At 43.2% G+C, this 19,497-nt stretch overlaps 1 protein-coding gene across 2 annotated transcripts in view; it reads right to left on the bottom strand.

The window, feature by feature from the left end:
- Positions 1-19,497, bottom strand: part of PRODH (proline dehydrogenase 1) — a 166,484-nt gene that overhangs the window by 47,102 nt on the left and 99,885 nt on the right. For both annotated transcript variants that reach the window (XM_077294972.1, XM_077294963.1), the window contains 2 exons: positions 19,246-19,362; positions 13,907-13,986 (listed from right to left, as the gene is read on the bottom strand). In XM_077294972.1, the coding sequence (XP_077151087.1) occupies positions 13,907-13,986; positions 19,246-19,362 (197 nt within the window). The remainder of the gene's footprint in view (positions 1-13,906; positions 13,987-19,245; positions 19,363-19,497) is intronic.

Here is a 19,497-nt window from a genome sequence, read left to right as displayed (position 1 = left end):
CGAGATGTACACGCCGCTGCTACTGCAGGTTTTAAGCCCCCCCCCTGCTGCCTCCCAAGAGCCTTTGAGGAAGGCGTCCGCCTTCTTGTCCATAGGGTCTTTTAGTACCCCCATGTCTTCAAACGGGAGTGCAAATTTTTTTGATGCTTTGGCTATTGCCACATCTAATTTGGGGGCTTTTTCCCAAAAGGAGCAGGATTCATCCTCAAAAGGGTATTTCCTTTTGGGAGTTAAGAGAGACTTTTTCATGGGCTTTTTCCATTCTTTTTTAATTAAAGCTGCAATTGCATCATTAAGTGGAAAAACTCTCCTCTTTTTTTGTTCTAGGCCCCCGAACATGATGTCTTGTACCGATTTTTTGGGGTGGGAGTCTACTAACCCCATAGTACTTCTCACCGCCTTTATGAGGCCATCAGTGTCCTCTAGTGGGAAACAGTTGTGCCCCCCTGAGGAAGAAGTGGATGATGCAGATGATGAGGAGGAGTCGGAGGATACCGAACTCGCACTGTCGCTGTCAGATTTTGAGACCGGAGACTGAGACCTATCCCTGGTCTTTCTCGGTTTTTTCCCCTTCTTTAGGGATCTAAGGGTGTCTTCTACTTGCTCTTTAATCAGGTTTTTTAAGTCGGTTGCAAACCCTGGCAGAGTTTCAGATACTGTCTGCTGTATGCAAGTGTTACACAGCGTCTTCTCCCAGGCAGGTGGAAGATCTTCTCTACAGATGGCACAAATTTTATGTTTTGTTTTGCCTATGCTCTTCCTCCCCTAAAAGAGGCAAATAATAACCTTACTGTCTCTGACTTTCACGAAGATCCACTTACCACCTCCAGGACCCATAAATACCGGTTGGGGATTCTCCGCCTCTGGCTTTTTCCCCGACGCCGTACTGGACCCCTTACTGTGTTGGGACCTCTGGCGTTCTTTGCTGGTGTCCTGGCGCTGCTGTCGCGATGCTATAGGTGGAGGTGATTCTGGCAAGGGAGATGCCGGGTCGCTCATATTGCTGCTGGTCTGCGGTCACTGCTTTGACAGCACTCTGGTGTAGTCGCAAGTAGCTTTTTTTGAGGCTCCTGCTGATATATTGCAGAGCCGCTATGAGGAAGTAACTTTCCTCATTTAAAGCCTTCGCGCCGCTTTTTTTTTTTTTTTTTTTTTTTTTTTTTTTTATATCCGCGCCTGCGCAGTAGCGCTCATCTGATGGCGAGGAGCGCCGAACGCCGGCGCCTGCGCAGTCGGGCTTAAGCGGCGCTTGCGCAGAAGCGTGTATCCGCACGAGCGCCTCGCCGGCGCCTCGCGAGACCAGCTTAATCCCGGGCATGCGCCGAACTTGCAAGATGGCGCCAGGAGTGCATATATGGCGCTGCTGACCGGCGCCCCCGGTCCTATGCAGTCCCTACCGCGCGGCTCTGCACGCCCGATGGCAGTGCAGTGTGCAGACTGACGCATGTTTTTTGGGGAGGGCCGCGCTGCACCTCCCGCAACCACAGAGGGACCCCCCTGGATGTTGCCTGCTGCATCTTACCTGGGGAGGTGACCGCGAACTCCTTGTCACCTCCCCCGCACACCCTAGAGGCCCACTAGCCCCCCGCGGTGGCGCTTCGGGTCACCACCTCAGCCGAGGCAGAGGGACCCCAGCTGCCTGAACCGGACTGGATGGCCCCGGAATTCCCACGTCGATTCGGTAAGTCCGTAGGTCTCCCATCAAGGACAGGAAACCAACAGATGCAGGAGAGTGGTACCGCCTTTTTATCCGTAGGTTTCCTGTCCTTGGTGGGCGGATCCCCTCTCTCCGTGGTGCCGTCATGGGCGATCAGAGAAACGTGTATTTTACACACCATTTTCCTGCCAACACATCAAGATTTCCAACAGAATTATCTGCTGTGCTGCAAATCCTGTACCTGTGCACAGTCGATGCCAAGCCACACTAAGTCCAAGTATAGTTGATTTGGATAAGGCCGGTTTCACACGACCGTTTTTTTCCCGGTGTCCGTGTGTGTAATACTTGCGGGACACGTGTGGCATCCGTGTGCCGCATCAGTATCAAAAGCATGGATGCCTAAGAAGCAGAGGCGTTGGGTGCGGAGGACCGCTCTTCTCATTCTCCCCTGCTCATGCTGATCGCCGGCAGAGCATGATGAGTTATATTCAAGTGATAACAATCAGAGCAGGCGGCGGGTGATTGGGTTATTACTCCCATCAGTCTACACCTGCTGCCGCTAATAACAGTGACAGCAGGAGCGGCTGATAGGAGTATTCATCACCCGCCACCTGCGTTATAAATAAAGACTCCGATGTGGGTTCCCCTGTATTTTCTATAACCAGCCAGGCAAAACTCACAGCTAGGGGCTGCAACCCTCAGCTGTCAGATTCATCAAGGCTGGCTATCAAAGAATAAAGGGGTACCCATGCTTTTTTTTTTCTTTTTTTTTTTTTTTTTAATTAAAATTCATTTAAAAAATGACATGGGATCCCCAATATTTTTCACAACCAGCCAAGCTAAAGCAATCAGCTGGGGGCTGGTATTCTCAAAAATGGTAAAGGGGCCATGGATATTGGCCCCCCAGCCTAAAAATAGCAGCCTGCAGCTGCTCAGAAAAGGTACATCTATCAGATGCGCCAATTCTGACACTTTGCCCGGCTATTTCCACTTGCAGTGTAGTGGTGGCAAGTAGAGATGGGCGAACCTGAACAGTAAAGTTCAGCACCCGTACCGAACATCTTGTTTAGGCATGGACACCAAACACGGACTTCACCAGGGAGGCAGTGTTACTGTTCATGTTCGGCTGCCCGAGCACAGGGTGTTTGTCTACGTTCACATTAGCGTTCGTCGCCGCAGCGTCGGGCGCCGCAGCGTCGCCGCATGCATCATGCGCCCCTATATTTAACATGGGGGCGCATGGACATGCGTTGTGCTGCGTTTTGCGACGCATGCGTTTTTTTGGCCGCAAGCGTTGGGCGCAGAGAACGCAGCAAGTTGCATTTTTTTTGCGTCCAACTTTCGGCGAAAAAGGACGCATGCGTCGCAAAATGCAGCGTTTAGCATGCGTTTTGTTGCGTTTTTGTTTGTGTTGTGCGTTGCGTCGCCGACGCAGCGGCGCACAACGCAAATGTGAACGTAGCCTTTGTCATGCTGTCATGTGCATGGCAATTTACAAGTTGCCAAATGGCAAACAGTCCCTAACTAAAGATTCTAAGATAAAATGTAACTTTTATTAAGCTACAACAATAATAATGAAATTGTGCTCATTTAAAAATACAAAGTTCATATTAGATAGTAAAGTCCCAACTTAGGCTGCTTTCACACTAGCGTCGGTACGGGGCCGTCGCTCTGCGTCGGCCCGACGTACCGACGCATACTGTGCAAAAAATGCCCGACATGGGCAGCGGAAGCAATCTTACGACGCTTCCGCTGCCCCATTGCAAGGTCCAGGGAGGGGGCGGAGTTTCGGCCGCGCATGCGCGGTCGAAAATGGCGGACTCGACGCACAAAAAAAGTTACATGTAACTTTTTTTTGTGGCGGCGATGCGCCAAAACACGGTTGCGACGTGTGGCACTGCGTCGCAATGCGTCGCTAATAAAAGTCTATGGAGAAAAAACGCATCCTGCGGCAACTTTGCAGGATGCGTTTTTTATCCACAAGAACGCATTGCGACGTGCAGTGCACGACGCTAGTGTGAAAGTAGCCTTACTGTAATAGCCATTAGGGGAGAGTATAATTCCTCCTCTACATGAAATTGCAGCTCCAATTTCAAATGTCTGATGGCTATTATTCAGGGGTAAGTATTATTCAATTCTTCCTATTTATTTTCCTTTTTAGGGTTTTTGTTGATAAGCAATCTCACATGGGGGTGGGTATTATTTAATCCGGTATTCTTAGTGGTTAATTTCTCTGGCTGATTAGGAATGGTGGGGAATATTATTCATTATTCCCTCATATGAGGCCTATCAACAGTAACCAGACATTAAATTGTTAATGTCAGTGGTGTTTTAGCCTTGGTGGCCACGAACCACTCTATGGCATGTGTCACCAATATGGACTAACTGCTCTAAAAGATTAAACAGCTACGCCTTATCTGGGCAGCTGTGGGCTGCTATTTTTCAGCTGGGGGGCTAATATCCATGACCCCTTACCAGACCGAGAATACCAGCTCTCAGCTGTCTGCTTTAGCAAGGCTGGTTGTCAAAAATGGGGGGGACCCCACTCCGTTTTTTTTTTTTCTTTTTCAATTACTTAAATAATTAAAAAATATGACACAGGGACCCCTCTATTCTTGATAACCAGCCTTGCTGAAGCCGAAAGCTGAGGGTTGCAGCAACAAGTAGGAAGTTTTGCCTGGCTGGTTATCAAAAATACAGGGTGTTTCTTGGGGACCACTAGAAAAAGCCATTTTTGCCAAACAATTTTCTTACAAAAAAAATATTCTCAAGAGCCTAACGTGTTGAACGGTGTAATTTATTAAATACTGCAGGCCAGAAGGCATTGTGAGCTATACAGAGTGACTTGGGAACAAAGGATTTTAAGTTCAAAATGAACAACTGCAACAAGCTCTTGAATAGTTATTGCATTTCTTGCACATTATTATTGTCCATAGTTTTGTCACAAATTCAGTTTCAACAACTTTTTTACTTTACTTATGGCATTCAGTCAATGAAGGACAGGTCCCAAGGAGAGAGACGGAAGAGACTTCACACTTGCATATTCATCTGGGAGCACTTTGTGTTACTTACGTTTTGAGACATTGGATGTAAACAGGTTGTACACAGTTTTGCAATCTGCATGTATGAATAATATATCTGGATTGCATAATCTTATGGAAAGAAGCACTCCACTCATTGATGATTACCACATAAAATGGTGTAGAAGTATACAAGGCCTTGCAAAAGGTAATTACATGACATGCTATACATTAAGGTTGTACAAAAAAACATTTTAATGCGATAGATTCGGGGTTGGAAATACCATATGTACATCCTGTGTATAGCTGCAGATGGGCGCTGGAGGCCATGGGTGTAAAAAATAATGGCTCAGCTTTCTTCTTTCTAGTACTTCACATGAAATGATCCATTTTGAAAATCAAGAAAACTTTTTTTTTGTTCATAGTTTTTCTGATTCACTATGTCTCTTTTCTCATATGTATTTATACATATAAGTGAGATCTCCTCTGAGACCGCTTTCCTCTTGTGCAGGCATTGCAGAACCTTAGGTATCCATGGTTACGACCACTGATATAGTGAGTTAGCTAGTTGCTAGTGGTCGTAATCTTTGATGCCTAAGGTCCTGCAATGCCTTCACCTGAGGAAAGAGGTCTCAGGGGAGATCTCATTTATATGTATAAATACAAAGGACTGAGACATGACATTCCTTCCAAAGACCATACTAAGGACCAAGGGCCACTCATTACAGGTGGAAGGAGATTCCTGCGGTTATTCCGGTTGCTTGTGCACCTTTTCTACCAAACTTTATTTCCACTCAACTTTCCATTAATATGCTTGGATACAGCACTCTGAACAGCCACAGCTCCTTTAGCAATGACCTTTTGTGGCTTACCCTCCTTGTGGAGTGTCAGTGACTGCCTTCTGGACATCTGTCAAGTCACTAGTCATCCCCATGATTATGGAGCCTACTGTAACAGACTAAGGGACCTTTTAAAACGCTTAGGAAGCCTTTGCAGGTGGTTTTTGTTAATTATTCTAATTTGCTGAGATAATGACTTTGGGGTTTTCATTGGCTGTAAGCCATAATCATCAACATTAACATTAATAAACACTTGTATTGAACGAAAATAAATTAACGTTTTGATTATATTCTAATTTAGTGAGAAGCACTTGTAATTCCTTTGTATTTTATGCAACAACCCTAAAACAATATATTGTCATTTTTTACATTTTAAAAATAACAAAAAGGAAAATGAGCCGATGCAAAAGTTTGGGCACACTTGGAGATTTTGTGCTCAGATAAGGTCTGAAACCTTGGTCAAAATTAATTAGCCTGTTAGGGTTATGGCTTCTTCACTATCATTGTTAGGAAAGGGCAGGTGATGCAAATCTCTCAGCTTTATAAAAAAAAAAAAAAAGAAGAAAACAAAACAAACAAACAAAAAAAAGTCCTTCTAACCTTGTGCCAAAACCCCCCAGCATCCATAGGTTCTTCTAAGCAGCTGCCTGGCACTCTGAGGCTATGTGCACACGCTGCGGACTGGTGTGCAGATTTTTCCGCACTGATTTTGATAAATCTGCAGGGCAAAAACACTGTTTTTCCTGTGGATTTACCACGGTTTTTGTGCGGATTCTACTGCGGTTTTACACCTGCGGTTTTCTATTATGGAGCAGGTGTAAAACTGCTGCGGAATCCGCACAAAGAATTGACATGCTGCGGAAAATAAAACACTGCGTTTCTGCGCGCTTTTTTCCGCAGCATGTGAACAGTGGTTTTTATTTTCCATAGGTTAACATGGTACTGTACACCGCATGGAAAACTGCTGCGGATCCGCAGCGTCAAAAACGCTGCGTATCCACAGTAAAACCGCAATGTGTGCACATGGCCTGAAAATTAAAATGGCTGAGGCCCACAAAGTAGGGGAAGGCTATAAGAAGACAACAAAGCGTAGTCAAGATAAGGTCTGGTAGACCAATGAAATTTTCAGTGGGAGCTGCTCATAGGATTGCTAGAAAGGCAAATCATACCCCCCCCCCCTCCCAAATTGACTGCAAAAGATCCTCTGGAGTAGTGGTACATAGTTCCACTGTTCAGAGACACCTGCACAAATACGACCTTCTTGGAAAAGTCATCAGAGGAAGAACTCTTTCGCACCTCCTGCATCTTCACCATATATTTCTGCCTCGGAAGTGTGCAAAAGAACATTTAAACAAGCCTGATGCATTTTGGAAACAAGTCCTATGGACCGATAAGGTTAAAGTAGAACTCTTTGGCCGCAATGATCAAACATATGTGTGGAGACAAAAAAAGAGCACAGAATTTCAGGAAAAGAACATCTCGACAACCATTAAGAATGGGGGTAGATCAATCATGCTTCGGGGTTGTGTTGCAGGCAATGGCACAGAGAACATCTCATGGGTATAGGAAAGAATGGTTTCAATGAAATTTCAACAAATTCTTGATGTAAACATAACACCATCTGTAAAAAAGCTCAAGTTGAAATAGGATGGCTTCTACAAATGGATAGAAGATGACCCAGGAATCTCACAGAACTGGAAGAATTTTCCAAGGAAGAATGGTTGAAAATCCCTCAAACAAGAATTTAAAGACTCTTGGCTGGCTGCAAAAAGCATTTACAAGTGGTGATACTTGCAAAAGGATGCAAAACTTGGTATTAACCATGCAGGGTGCCCAAACTTTTGAATTGGCCCATTTTGTATTTTTTTTTTTTTATTTAATGTAAAAGATGAGTACTTTGTTTTGCCGAAAATACAAAGGAAATGTGTCATCTTCAGGCTTTTTAGAGATCATTTTATGTTCAACTTGCTTAACTGTACACAATAAACCATACTTTTGACCAGGGGTGGCCAAACTTTTACGTGCCTCTGTATATTGATGGAGTAAAAATCTACAAATTGATAGAGTATCGGGTATAAGCACTGTCAACTTATTTTTTTTTTTCTGTTTCATGGCTTTGCTCTCGCCTCTGCGAGGTAGGGTTTGGCCATGAAGGTCTATAGGCTTATTTTGGATGTAGTGATTGGAGTCAGTTTCAGTGATGTCAAGAAGGATGTAACAGTGGGCAGAGACCCGTCAACTTTTTAGACCTATAAAAAACTTCTATATTAAACTTTCAACACATAACAAGACCTCCAAGTAGAATAAAAAGATCGCTGTCAGTCGGAGTTCATGACCTTGGCAGAATTTAGCATCCTAATGGCAATCTTTCTTTTCTTCTAAATAGGAATTTATTTAAATTCTAAAATAAAAAAATAAAAAATGTTTCTTATTGAAAGTATTCATGAATTTGGATATTCTCATCCTGTGAAAAGAATCATGTTTCTTACAAATGTCACATTGTACATTAGTATTTTGTAGCATCTAAAATAAATGTGTACAAAATGAATCAGAATAACAGGCGATTTGCAGAAAAGGAAGCGTGCCCATATTTCTGCTAGCTGGCACTACGCTGTTATCTTAGCATTTCTCCCAGTAGACTTTCTTTGAAATGCACCTGTTTGGCTCGGGATGCCTTGGAAATTCAGACTTGTGTAGATAACCTTGTCGCTAAAATCCCTTACCAAAATTGTAAATATGATTGAGGACCCGGACATGTTAACCCCACTGATTGCTCTTAAACTTTGGGAAATCATGAATTTCTTTTAAAGGAAATTTTGCTTCAACTTATCAATACTGCTGAACCATTGAAAGTGTCAAAACTATATGCAAATCTCGATTCCTGAAATACTGCAGAGTCTCTCATAACTTTTTTTTCCAGTTAAAAGAATGAAGCAGCCAACTCTATGGAACTTTATAAAAGAATGAAATGCACATGATGTAACCCCAAAGGGACAGGCTTTTGTGCTCTTCCTTTACCCTGCAAGAGAGAATTAAAGGAATCGCCTATGTAGGGTACAATGTAAAAGCTAATTTAATACAGGTTACAATTGGAAGTAACTGGAGCATACAATGCTGAGTGCGATGGTGCCAAATTAAAGGGTGTAAATTAACAGACTAGAAAAGTAAAATTAAAGGGAATCTGTCAAAAACCTTCCCTGAACTACTGTAATATGTAGATAGATAAAGACACAGATTCCACACGTGTTCATTCCCATCTCTGCAATAGACCGTTAGGCTATGTGCACACGTAAGAAAAGAGGTGCAGAATTTTCTGCACAAAATCTGCATCTCCTGGCAGAATCCGCAGCTGCGTTTTTTATGCGCTTTTTATGCGTTTTTTGTGCGTTTTTAGTGCGCTTTTTGTGCAGATTTTATTTCTATAATGGAGGGGTGCAGAAACGCTGCAGAACTGCACAAAAGTAGTGACATGCACTTCTTTGAAATTTGCAGCGTTTCTGCGCAGATTTTTCTGCACATTGATTTATATTGTACTGTAAGTCACAGTGCAGTTCTGCAGCAGAAACATCTGCTGCAGTTCTGCACCAATTCTGCACTAAATCTGCATCGTGTGCACATACCCTTACACAGCTCGTATCTAGGAGTCCATTGTGCTGATTGGATACACTTTGGAGTCCGGGACATGTAGCATACAGAGCACGGGGCGTCTGCGGGCTTACTGCAGAGTGATTGATCGCTAAAAAACTTATGTGGAATTAATGTATTTTCATCTAACCATACACTGCAGAAGTACAAGGGAAGATTTCACATTCTTGTTTAAAGGGAACTCCTGTTCTCTTAAAGTGACACTGCGTTCTCTGTATGGTAATCAGCACTGAGTAGCCCAACCTCAGCGGCTGTACTGACCTGGTTAACCTGTCCCCATCAATTAAAGGAACATTACCATACAGGGAGAAGAGAGATAAAAGATTATTTTTATTCTGCACTCACAGTTTGAGTATGGACCACGATACATGGACTAGCCAGTCTCTGGACACAAACTCAACAGGCTCATTAGCATATATGAGGCAGTCAAGTTCAGGTCACGAGACCCTTGGCCAGTCCGCGCATCGAGGTCACACTTGAAAGTCCGAATTCCACCTTAGAACTATGCCAGGCTGTAGGGGAGGATGAAGTGAACTGTTACGTTCCTAATTAGAAGGCATATAACATGCTGTTAATTCAGCTTAATTTAAAGAACCTGTCATCGAGTTTGTCATTAACGCCTCCTCATAATCCATATATAAATTAAAAGACAGATTTACAAGTTCCTGTGCTTTTGGCTCAAAGATTTTATTTTACTAGTTTGATGGCAGTGTTGTCTCCAACTGTGTACAGTGCCATAAGCAGGATAGGCAAGTCACAATGACAACCCAATGATACTCTTAGGCAGCAATAGAGTTCCTGCTCTCTTCTCTAAAGAGGCTATATGCATATTTAATTTCCCAGAGAAGCACTGCAGGGCCTGCAAGTCTCCCTACATCAACTTTGCATTCTCCACAAGGAGAAACCTTAGCCCACAGATGCCTCGTCAAAGGTTTCTCAACCAGACAACCAGTTCCCCTGCATCGCACTGATGAGCGGAAAAACCCTGAAACACGTGTCTGCAAATGGAGATTCTGGTTTGGCTTTACATCCAAAGTCATGTGGCAAGGACCTTTAAATGGTCAATATAGAATTTGCTTCCAATAGGTGACACTAAAGACCCTGCTCATTTCCTCTGATACCCTGAACACAGAGAAATGACAGAACACTGTAGCACAGAAGTTGTTGCTTCAACATTAAAGCGAATTGCCACGGAAAACTGTCACTGATTACCTATAGCAGAAAAGTAAAGTACCCAGTGTTCTGTACACAGAAAGGCACCAACAGGCTTGAATAAGCTCACTTATCAGTGGTGTTAACATTTCTTTATGCAAGGAACACAGGACGTTTGCTGCCTACTACCATGAGCTTCAGTATATATATTTGTCAGAAGACATTTACTTTCCTTTCAGAGTCAACATTTTTGGGGGGATACCGTACAACAAAATACTCCCATAAATGTGGACCATTGATTGTAAGTAAAATTTGTTAATTTGCACACACAAAAATGTTTATTTCCCCAATTCATTCATCACAATGTTGCAAAAATAAGTACACCCCTATGAAAGTCTTAGAAGCAAAGCTAAACTTTAGACTACAAAAACAAGAATTCGACCACAGGTAAGTCTAATTATTCAAATCAGCCCTCACCTCTGCTAAACAGACCTATTTCACTAACCTTGTATCTTCACTATCCTACAACCCAAAACAACTATTCAGCACATTTAACTCCCTCCTCCGCCCACCACTGCCACGTCCAACTCCCCCCTCATCTCCTCCGAGGACTTTGCCACCTACTTCAAAAACAAGATCGACCAAACAAGGCAAACCTCAACTGTTCCACCACCCCATATACCAGACCTCTGCCCTTCCCTAATAACCTCCCTCTCCAACATCACTGAAGGAGAGCTTACTCGCCTCTTTTCCAAATCACACCTCACCACCTGTGTACTTGACCCCATGCCCTCCCACTTGCTCCCCAACCTCACTAACATGCTTATTCCAGCCCTAACCCATCTCTTCAACCTATCGCTATCTTCTGGTACCTTTCCCTCTGCCTTCAAACATGCCACCATCACACCCATCCTCAAAAAAACTAACCTTGACCAAATTGCTATGCCCAGCTACCGCCCCATATCACTGCTCCCGTTTGCTTCAAAACTCCTTGAGCAGCATGTCCATGCTCAAATTTCCTCCCACCTCTCATCTAACTCTCTCCTTGACAACCTCCAATCTGGCTTCCGCCCCCACCACTCCACCGAAACTGCCCTGACAAAAATTACTAATGACTTACTCACAGCCAAAGCTAACAGACAGTTCTCCATCCTCCCTCTTGACCTGTCCTCTGCTTTCGACAGTCGATCACTGCTTACTGCTACAGATTCTTTCTTCCCTTGGAATCAAAGACCTTGCCCTATCCTGGATTGCCTCATACCTTTCTGACCGCACATTTAGCATTTCCCACTCCCACACCACCTCCTCATCCCACCCTCTCTCTGTTGGAGTCCCTCAAGGCTCTGTCCTAGGGCCCCTACTTTTTTCCCCCATCTATACCCTTGGCCTAGGGCAGCAAAGTCCCATGGCTTCCAGTACCACCTGTATGCGGACGACACTCAGATCTGGCTCAGATGTCGTCTCTCTTCTGTCCAGAATCTTGGAGTGTGTCAGCCATATCCTCCTTCACCTCTCGCTTCCTAAAACTCAATGTAGACAAAACCGAACTCATCATCTTTCCTCCATCTCACGTAATCCCCCCTACCTGATCTATCTATTATGGTAAACGGCATCACGCTCTCTCCCACACCTGAAATCCGCTGCCTCGGGGTAACTCTCGACTCTGCCTTGTCCTTCAAACCGCACGTTCAAACTCTTGCCACCTCCTGTCGCCTCCAACTCAAAAATATTGCCAGAATCCATCCCTTCCTCACCCCACAATCTACTAAGACTCTTGTGCATGCCCTCATCATCTCCCGCCTCGACTACTGCAACACCCTCCTCTGTGGCCTCCCCGCTAACTCTCTTGCACCACTCCAGTCTGTCCTCAACTCTGCTGCCCGGCTAAACCACCTCTCTCCTCGCTACTCCCCTGCTTCTCCCCTCAGAAAATCCCTCCACTGGCTCCCAATTCCCCAACGAATCCAGTTCAAACTACTAACACTGATCTACAAAGCCATCCACAACCTGTCCCGTCCCTATATATCTGAACTAATCTCCCAATACCTTCCCTCACGTAATCTCCGATCCTCTCAAGACCTCCTACTCTCCTCCACACTTATTTGTTCCTCACACAACCGCCTCCAAGATTTCTCCCGAATATCCCCATCCTCTGGAATTCCATGCCTCAACTCTTCCGACTATCCACCACCCTCGGATCCTTCAGAAGGAACCTGAAAACCCATCTCTTCAAAAAAGCCTACAGCCTGCAATAACCATTCTGCAGCCTCGCCATTGCCAGAACCGCGGCCACGCCATCGCCAGAGCCGCCGCCTCGCCCCCTACCTTCGGCCCCTTCCCCACTATCCCATAGAATGTAAGTCCACAAGGACAGGGTCCTCTCCCCTCTGTACCAGTCTGTCACTGTAATCTCGTTTACTGTAAACGATATCTGTAACTCTGTATGTAACCCTTTTCTCATGTACAGCACCATGGAATTAATGGTGCTATATAAATAATAATAATAATAATAATAATAATAATAATAATAATTCAATAAACCGGTGACCAGCAGACAGCTAAAAATCCATTACTACCATTTCATGCTGTGAGCAATGGCACCACCATGAACTACTGCAGAGATGAACTATTGCCTAAGAACAGAATGAAAAAACCAAACAATTCCAAGTGACAAACCCCTGAGTATCTATAAAAAGTAAATGGGCAGATATCAAAACTGTGTAGGTTCTTTTACATTTTTAAGACAATTTTTGCTTAAAACTTGGTTACAACTGAAACAATTCAATGAAAATTGATTTCTTATTAATCCATGTGCCCCTCCACATTTTTTTTTAATTGTTTATTTGCTTGCTTCCTACATACAAGTTAACTAACTACTGTATATAGTCTTCATTTATAAAAAAAAAAAAAAAAAAAAAAAAAAAGCTCTACCATCTTAGTGTCAGCCAGCCTGTATTACTGAAAGAGGCATTCCTACAAGAAAAAAATCTGAAGTATGAAACAGGCTGAAAACCACATATTAAGAGAGTCAGAAAATGATGGAAGAAATAAAAATTACAGACTTAAAAACTTAGTCATTACCTTTATTTAATTAAATAGCATGACCATACTTAAAAATAGTTTTTTTTTTACATGTACAATGGTCTCCAAGTGTGCACTAAAACTAGCTGAAGGTTTCACTGACAATTGAGACCATTTTTGTATCACCAGTGACTCATTCACTTTGCTAGTGGGAGGAAATCAATACAGACAGGCTGTGTGATGGTATGAAGTGTCACATTAAGGTCTGCAGAGGTCCGCAATGTTTGAGCTGAGCCTCCTTTGCTAGTCTAGAATGCACAAGTATAAACACTGGCATATTGTAGCTTGAAGATAATTTGCTAAAGGCATGAAATAATTAGAAGCAATATCTAGGGAGAGTCGGGGAAATTTTACACTGAGCGTGAACATGTTATAAAACAATGATACTTAATGGTGTGAATTAATGGCGTACATTTCCCATTTTACAACTGAGGGATAAAATGAAACAAGGATAGATGGCACATTGTACATTTGGAGGATATAAAAAATAGAATTTAATCAGTGAAGCATACCCAGATAGTCCGAGATTCTCACCCGTGAACCAGTTATGAATTTCATCTTTTGTTGCAATTCCAAGTTTAGCAAGACTCTCCTGTAAAATAAAGCACATTACATTTATTCGGCTGTACAGCTAACTGCATTAGATCAAATGAATAAAGGATGGAAACACAGCAAAGTGCAGGTAATACAATATAGGAGAGACTGATGAAAGTAGTGTGGCATTTGCTCATTTCGGATATCCTCTATGCTCTGCTAAAGTCGGAGGTTAGACAGCGATAAAGACAATATACTATTAAAAGGACAGTTATTATATTTTCAGAACATTAGGGAAACAAAATGAACTTTCAAACACTCAAAACTGGTTGCAACACTTTCAAAATGCAATCTACCAGACACATCCTTCTAAATAAATCTCTGTTCATGCATGTCCCATTTCTGTTACTATGCATAAGAGAGCAATTGTTACAACAGTGGTTTGTACTTCAGAGCTCCTCTTCGTGTAATCAAAGATTGAACATTTCAGAGGCAACAAAGAACTGGCTCCAGTGACCCATATATACACTGGTTGACTTGTTCACTGTCCACCCCTTCTTGGTGCCTCTCCCTCCTGCCCGTCTCTCGGCCGGGTGCCTCTCCCTCCTGCCCGTCTCTTGGCTGGGTGCCTCTCCACTTGCCCATCTCTCAGCTGGGTGCCTCTCCTCCTGCCCATCTTTCGACTGGGTGCCTCACCCTCCTGCCAGTCTCTTGGCCGGGTGCCACTCCCTCATGTCCATATCTCGGCTGGGTGCCTCTCCCTCCTGCCCATCTTTCAGCTGGGTGCCTCTCCTCCTGCCCATCTTTCAGCTGGGTGCCTCTCCTCCTGCCCATCTTTCGACTGGGTGCCTCTCCTCCTGACCATCTCTCGGCTCCCATTAAAAGAGTTTTATTTCCCTTACTGAAAGTTGTAACAGATCTATAGGATGGACAATATCTTGTGGATCACCAAGGGATCTTTGGACCCTCACTGATCCCAAAAAAATAGCATTCCAAAAAGTGCAATTGGAACGGAGTGATGGTTCCATTACAATATCTTGCAGATTCCTGAAGTAGCCACACACTCACTAATCCCAAGAATGGGGCTCTGAAATGTCCTTGGACACTCCTCATTTTCCCCCCTCACTCCTCTCATTTTCTCCTCTCACACCTATCATTTTCTTATCACTCCACTATTTTGCACTCACACACCTCTCACTTTCTCCTCAGTATATACCTGCATATCATATATACCTGTATGTCATCTGCCCCTGTATATACAATATAACCATGTCATCTCCCCTGTATATAGTATAACTGTGTCATCTCCTCTCCTGTATATACCTGTGTGTCATCTCCTCCTGTATATAGTATATACCTGAGTGTCATCTCCTCCTGTATTAGACCTTGTTCACACGTTATTTGGTCAGTATTTTACCTCAGTAGTTGTAAGCTAAAACTTGGAGTAAAACAATCAGTAGATTAGAAACACGTCACCACTTCTCGATACGTACATTCACATATATATATATATATATATATATATATATATATATATATATATATATATACACACACACACACACACACACACACACATACATACATACATACATACATACATACACACACTAGAAATAGTCCAGATGCTACCGCAACAGGAGTGCGGTGAAATTAACATCTGTGTATGCTTAGTGGTGCTGACAGGAGCAGCGGACATGTCTCACACCGTTTGCGCTCTCCAATATATCTGTTCTATATTATCCTGCTACATTTTTGTATGGTGATGAGGCCAAATATTTTCAGTTATTTTTTGTTGAGTACAGTTAAAATGGCACATCCATAAGCAGTGCCTCAGTGGTATGAAGTATGTACATACCAGTAGTAGAGAGTACTTGCGTGTCTCAGATAGTAGACACAATTGTTATACAGTATGGGACAGTGTTGACTTTGCTGGCAATCACATGGCAGTGACGTCATCGCAGGTCCTACAGCTATTTGCTGTGCAGCAGATCCATCTTGGTGTTCTGTGGATGTCTTTTGTTCTCTGGTATCAGCCATTACATCAGACGGCCAGAGCTTACTGCGATTGCGCAGGACACCAGTACACAGCGCAGGCGCCGGATTTGAAACGATAACAGCGCTGAGGGGGCGGCGCCGAAAGCGCAGGAAGATGTGAGTGACGGCAGAGGAGCTGGCCAAGCTGGGGAGTGAGGACCAGCCTACCTGGCTAGAGACAGGAATTGTGGCGAAGTATAAAAACGTTTTATTTGGGGTATGCTTGAACCTAAAACTAAAAGAGCCACCTTGTTAGAATGCAGCATTACTGCTGCACAAGGTGGCTCTTTTAGTTTATAACGGCTGGAGGGGGTGACAGTGGCCCTTTAATACTCTGTTGCGCCACCTTTTGCTGCGATTACAGCTGCAAGTCGCTTGGGGTATGTCTCTATCAGTTTTGTACATCGAGAGACTGAAATTCTTGCCCATTCTTCCTTGGCAAACAACTCGAGCTCAGTGAGGTTTGACGGAGATCATTTGTGAACAGCAGTTTTCAGCTCTTTCCACAGATTCTCGATTGGATTGAGGTCTGGACTTTGACTTGGCCATTCTAACACCTGGATACGTTTATTTGTGAATCATTCCAAAAGGAGCACCGTTTGACTTTTTGAATGCAAAATTTGCTGGCAAAATTAGCGGACTACATGTCGTGTTTGGAGTGCCCCTGATGTGACTAAACAGTGGAAACAACCATAAGTTACCTCATTCTGAAAACCACACCCTCAAGGATTTGATCCTGGAGTACAGTGAGCATTTTGAACCCACAGGTATGACACAGAATTTGATAACATTAGGTCGTCATATTGAATATGTTATTATTAGTGTTGAGTGCAAGGGCAAGGGTTTGCATCGGGTGCTTGTATATGCACCAAATATCGCAGGTGTTTGAGTAACATGCTCGAGTCCCTGCCCTGCATGTTTTGCAGTTGTTAGACACCCCCAAAAAAATGCAAGATCCGTGATACTCTGCATACCAGAGCACACAATACTAGCTCGATTAGCAAGCGCTTGCACTCAACACTAGCCTTCACATTGTCGTAATTTTTTTTTTTTTTTTACTTTTGGGAAAACCCCATTTCTAACTCCCACCCTAACACAACCCCAACCCTAAATGCAAAGAACGAAAAAAAAATGGAAAGTTTTTATATGTTTTATCATTTACATCTAACTAAGGGGGTGACAAAGTGGGATTTGATTTACAATTTTTATTATTTTCATCACTGTGATAGGGTCTAACACAGTGATCCAAAGGAACCAATAAGAAAAAAGTCCGATTGCCAGGTACTGGCCGGCAGACCTCGGTGGGTGCAATGCGTCCGTCATTTTTTTCCAGGAAAAGGAAATATGTTAGACCATATCACAGGAGAGAGAAATACATTTTTAAAAATTGGACTTTTTGTGATCAGCGTTATTCAATGAATTGCCAGTTAAAAGGTGTATCGGTGGTCGTTAAGTGTTTAACCCCTTCCCGACATGTGACGGTATAGTACGTCACATGTCGGGACCCCCGCTTTGATGTGCGCTCCGGCGGTGAGCGCACATCAAAGTCGCGACATGTCAGCTGTTTTTTACAGCTGACATGTGCGCGCAATAGCGGCAGGTGAAATCGCGATCACCCGCCGCTATTAACTAGTTAAATGCCGCTGTCAAACGCAGACAGCGGCATTTAACTACCGCATCCGGCCGTGCGGCCGGATATGAGCGCATCGCCGACCCCCGTCACATGATCGGGGGTCGGCGATGCTTGTACATTGTAACCATAGAGGTCCTGGAGACCTCTATGTTTACTGATCGCCGGTGGCTGTGAGCGCCACCCTGTGGTCGGCGCTCACAGCACACCTGCATTTTAGCTACATAACAGCGATCTGATGATCGCTGTTATGTAGCAGAGCCGATCGGGCTGTGCCTGCTTCTAGCCTCCCATGGAGGCTATAGAAGCATGGTAAAAGTTAAAAAAAAAAGTAAAAAAAAAATGTGAAAAAAATAAAAAAAATATAAAAGTTTAAATCACCCCCCTTTCGCCCCAATCAAAATAAATCAATAAAAAAAAAACCCAACCTACACATATTTGGTATCGCCGCGTTCAGAATCGCCCGATCTATCAATAAAAAAAAAGCATTAACCTGATCGCTAAACGGCGTAATGAGAAAAAAAATCGAAACGCCAGATTTACGTTTTTTTGGTCGCCACGACATTGCATTAAAATGCAATAACGGGCGATCAAAAGAACGTATCTGCACCAAAATGCTATCATTAAAAATGCCAGCTCGGCACGCAAAAAATAAGCCCTCACCTGACCCCAGATCACGAAAAATGGAGACGCTACGAGTATAGGAAAATGGCGCAATTTTGTTTTGTTTTGTTTTTTGCAAAGTTTGGAATTTTTTTTCACCACTTAGGTGAAAAATAACCTAGTCATGTTAGGTGTCTATGAACTCGTACTGACCTGGAGAATCATAATGGCAGGTCAGTTTTAGCATTTAGTGAACCTAGCAAAATAGGCAAGCAAAAAACAAGTGTGGGATTGCACTTTTTTTGCAATTTCACTGCACTTGGAATTTTTTTCCCGTTTTCTAGTACACGACATGGTAAAACCAATGATGTCGTTCAAAAGTACAACTCGTCCCGCAAAAAATAAGCCCTCACATGGCCAAATTGACGGAAAAATAAAAAAGTTATGGCTCTGGGAAGGAGGGGAGCGAAAAACGAAAACACGGAAAAAGCTCCGGGGGTGAAGGGGTTAAACTATGTCAATTTATGCTGAAAGACTCCCATCAAATTACAATAAACAGAGGTATTGAAGGCGGTATGGAACGGACACAGAATATATTGAAATTTTAGATTTTTTGTACTTTAACAGTTGAAACTTTTACAGAAATTAAAGTCACATCCTAGAACATCCGAAGTCTTTAAGAGTGAAATCAAGTAATCAGTGTAATTGACTTCTAGAAAGATCCAATCAGTGTGAAAAGTAACTTTCTCATTACCATCCTATTAAATATGTATTTACATTGCTTTTCTGCCGGCTTCTAGGTGTCCATGTGAACCTCCTGCCTGATTTGAGCGCTTTCTCCTCTAATTAGTTCGGAAGCAAACAGGCAAAACAACTGTTTTTTGTTCAAGGGGTTATTGATTGACAGCCGTGACATGTCTCATCTCAGCTATTAGGATAGCTATTAAATGGCATTTAGAACCAAATCATTAATACACAAAACATTAAAACAGAAAAAAAAATAAAAATGAAGAATACAATACGTAAATAAAAAGGGTGAGATCTTACTTGTAATTTCTCCACCTCCAGTTCAATTTCGACAGCTGCAAGCCCAGCTTTGCCCTGATCTGCAGCTAGCTGGTGGAAAAACCGCCGCCATTTTACGAGCACTTCGGAAAACTGTAGCTAAAAGACAGAAAGGATGGCTAAGAAACACATCACAACATAGGCAGAGATCTACACGCTCATCCATATTCTTTAACTCCTATTCTCTTTTCATATGGCTTCATGAAAAAGCTGAACAGCGCATATTAATGGCTT

The sequence above is a fragment of the Ranitomeya variabilis genome, chromosome 1 (assembly GCF_051348905.1).
Source record: "Ranitomeya variabilis isolate aRanVar5 chromosome 1, aRanVar5.hap1, whole genome shotgun sequence".
Taxonomy (NCBI): domain Eukaryota; kingdom Metazoa; phylum Chordata; class Amphibia; order Anura; family Dendrobatidae; genus Ranitomeya; species Ranitomeya variabilis.
This window is presented reverse-complemented; position numbering and strand designations above follow the sequence as displayed.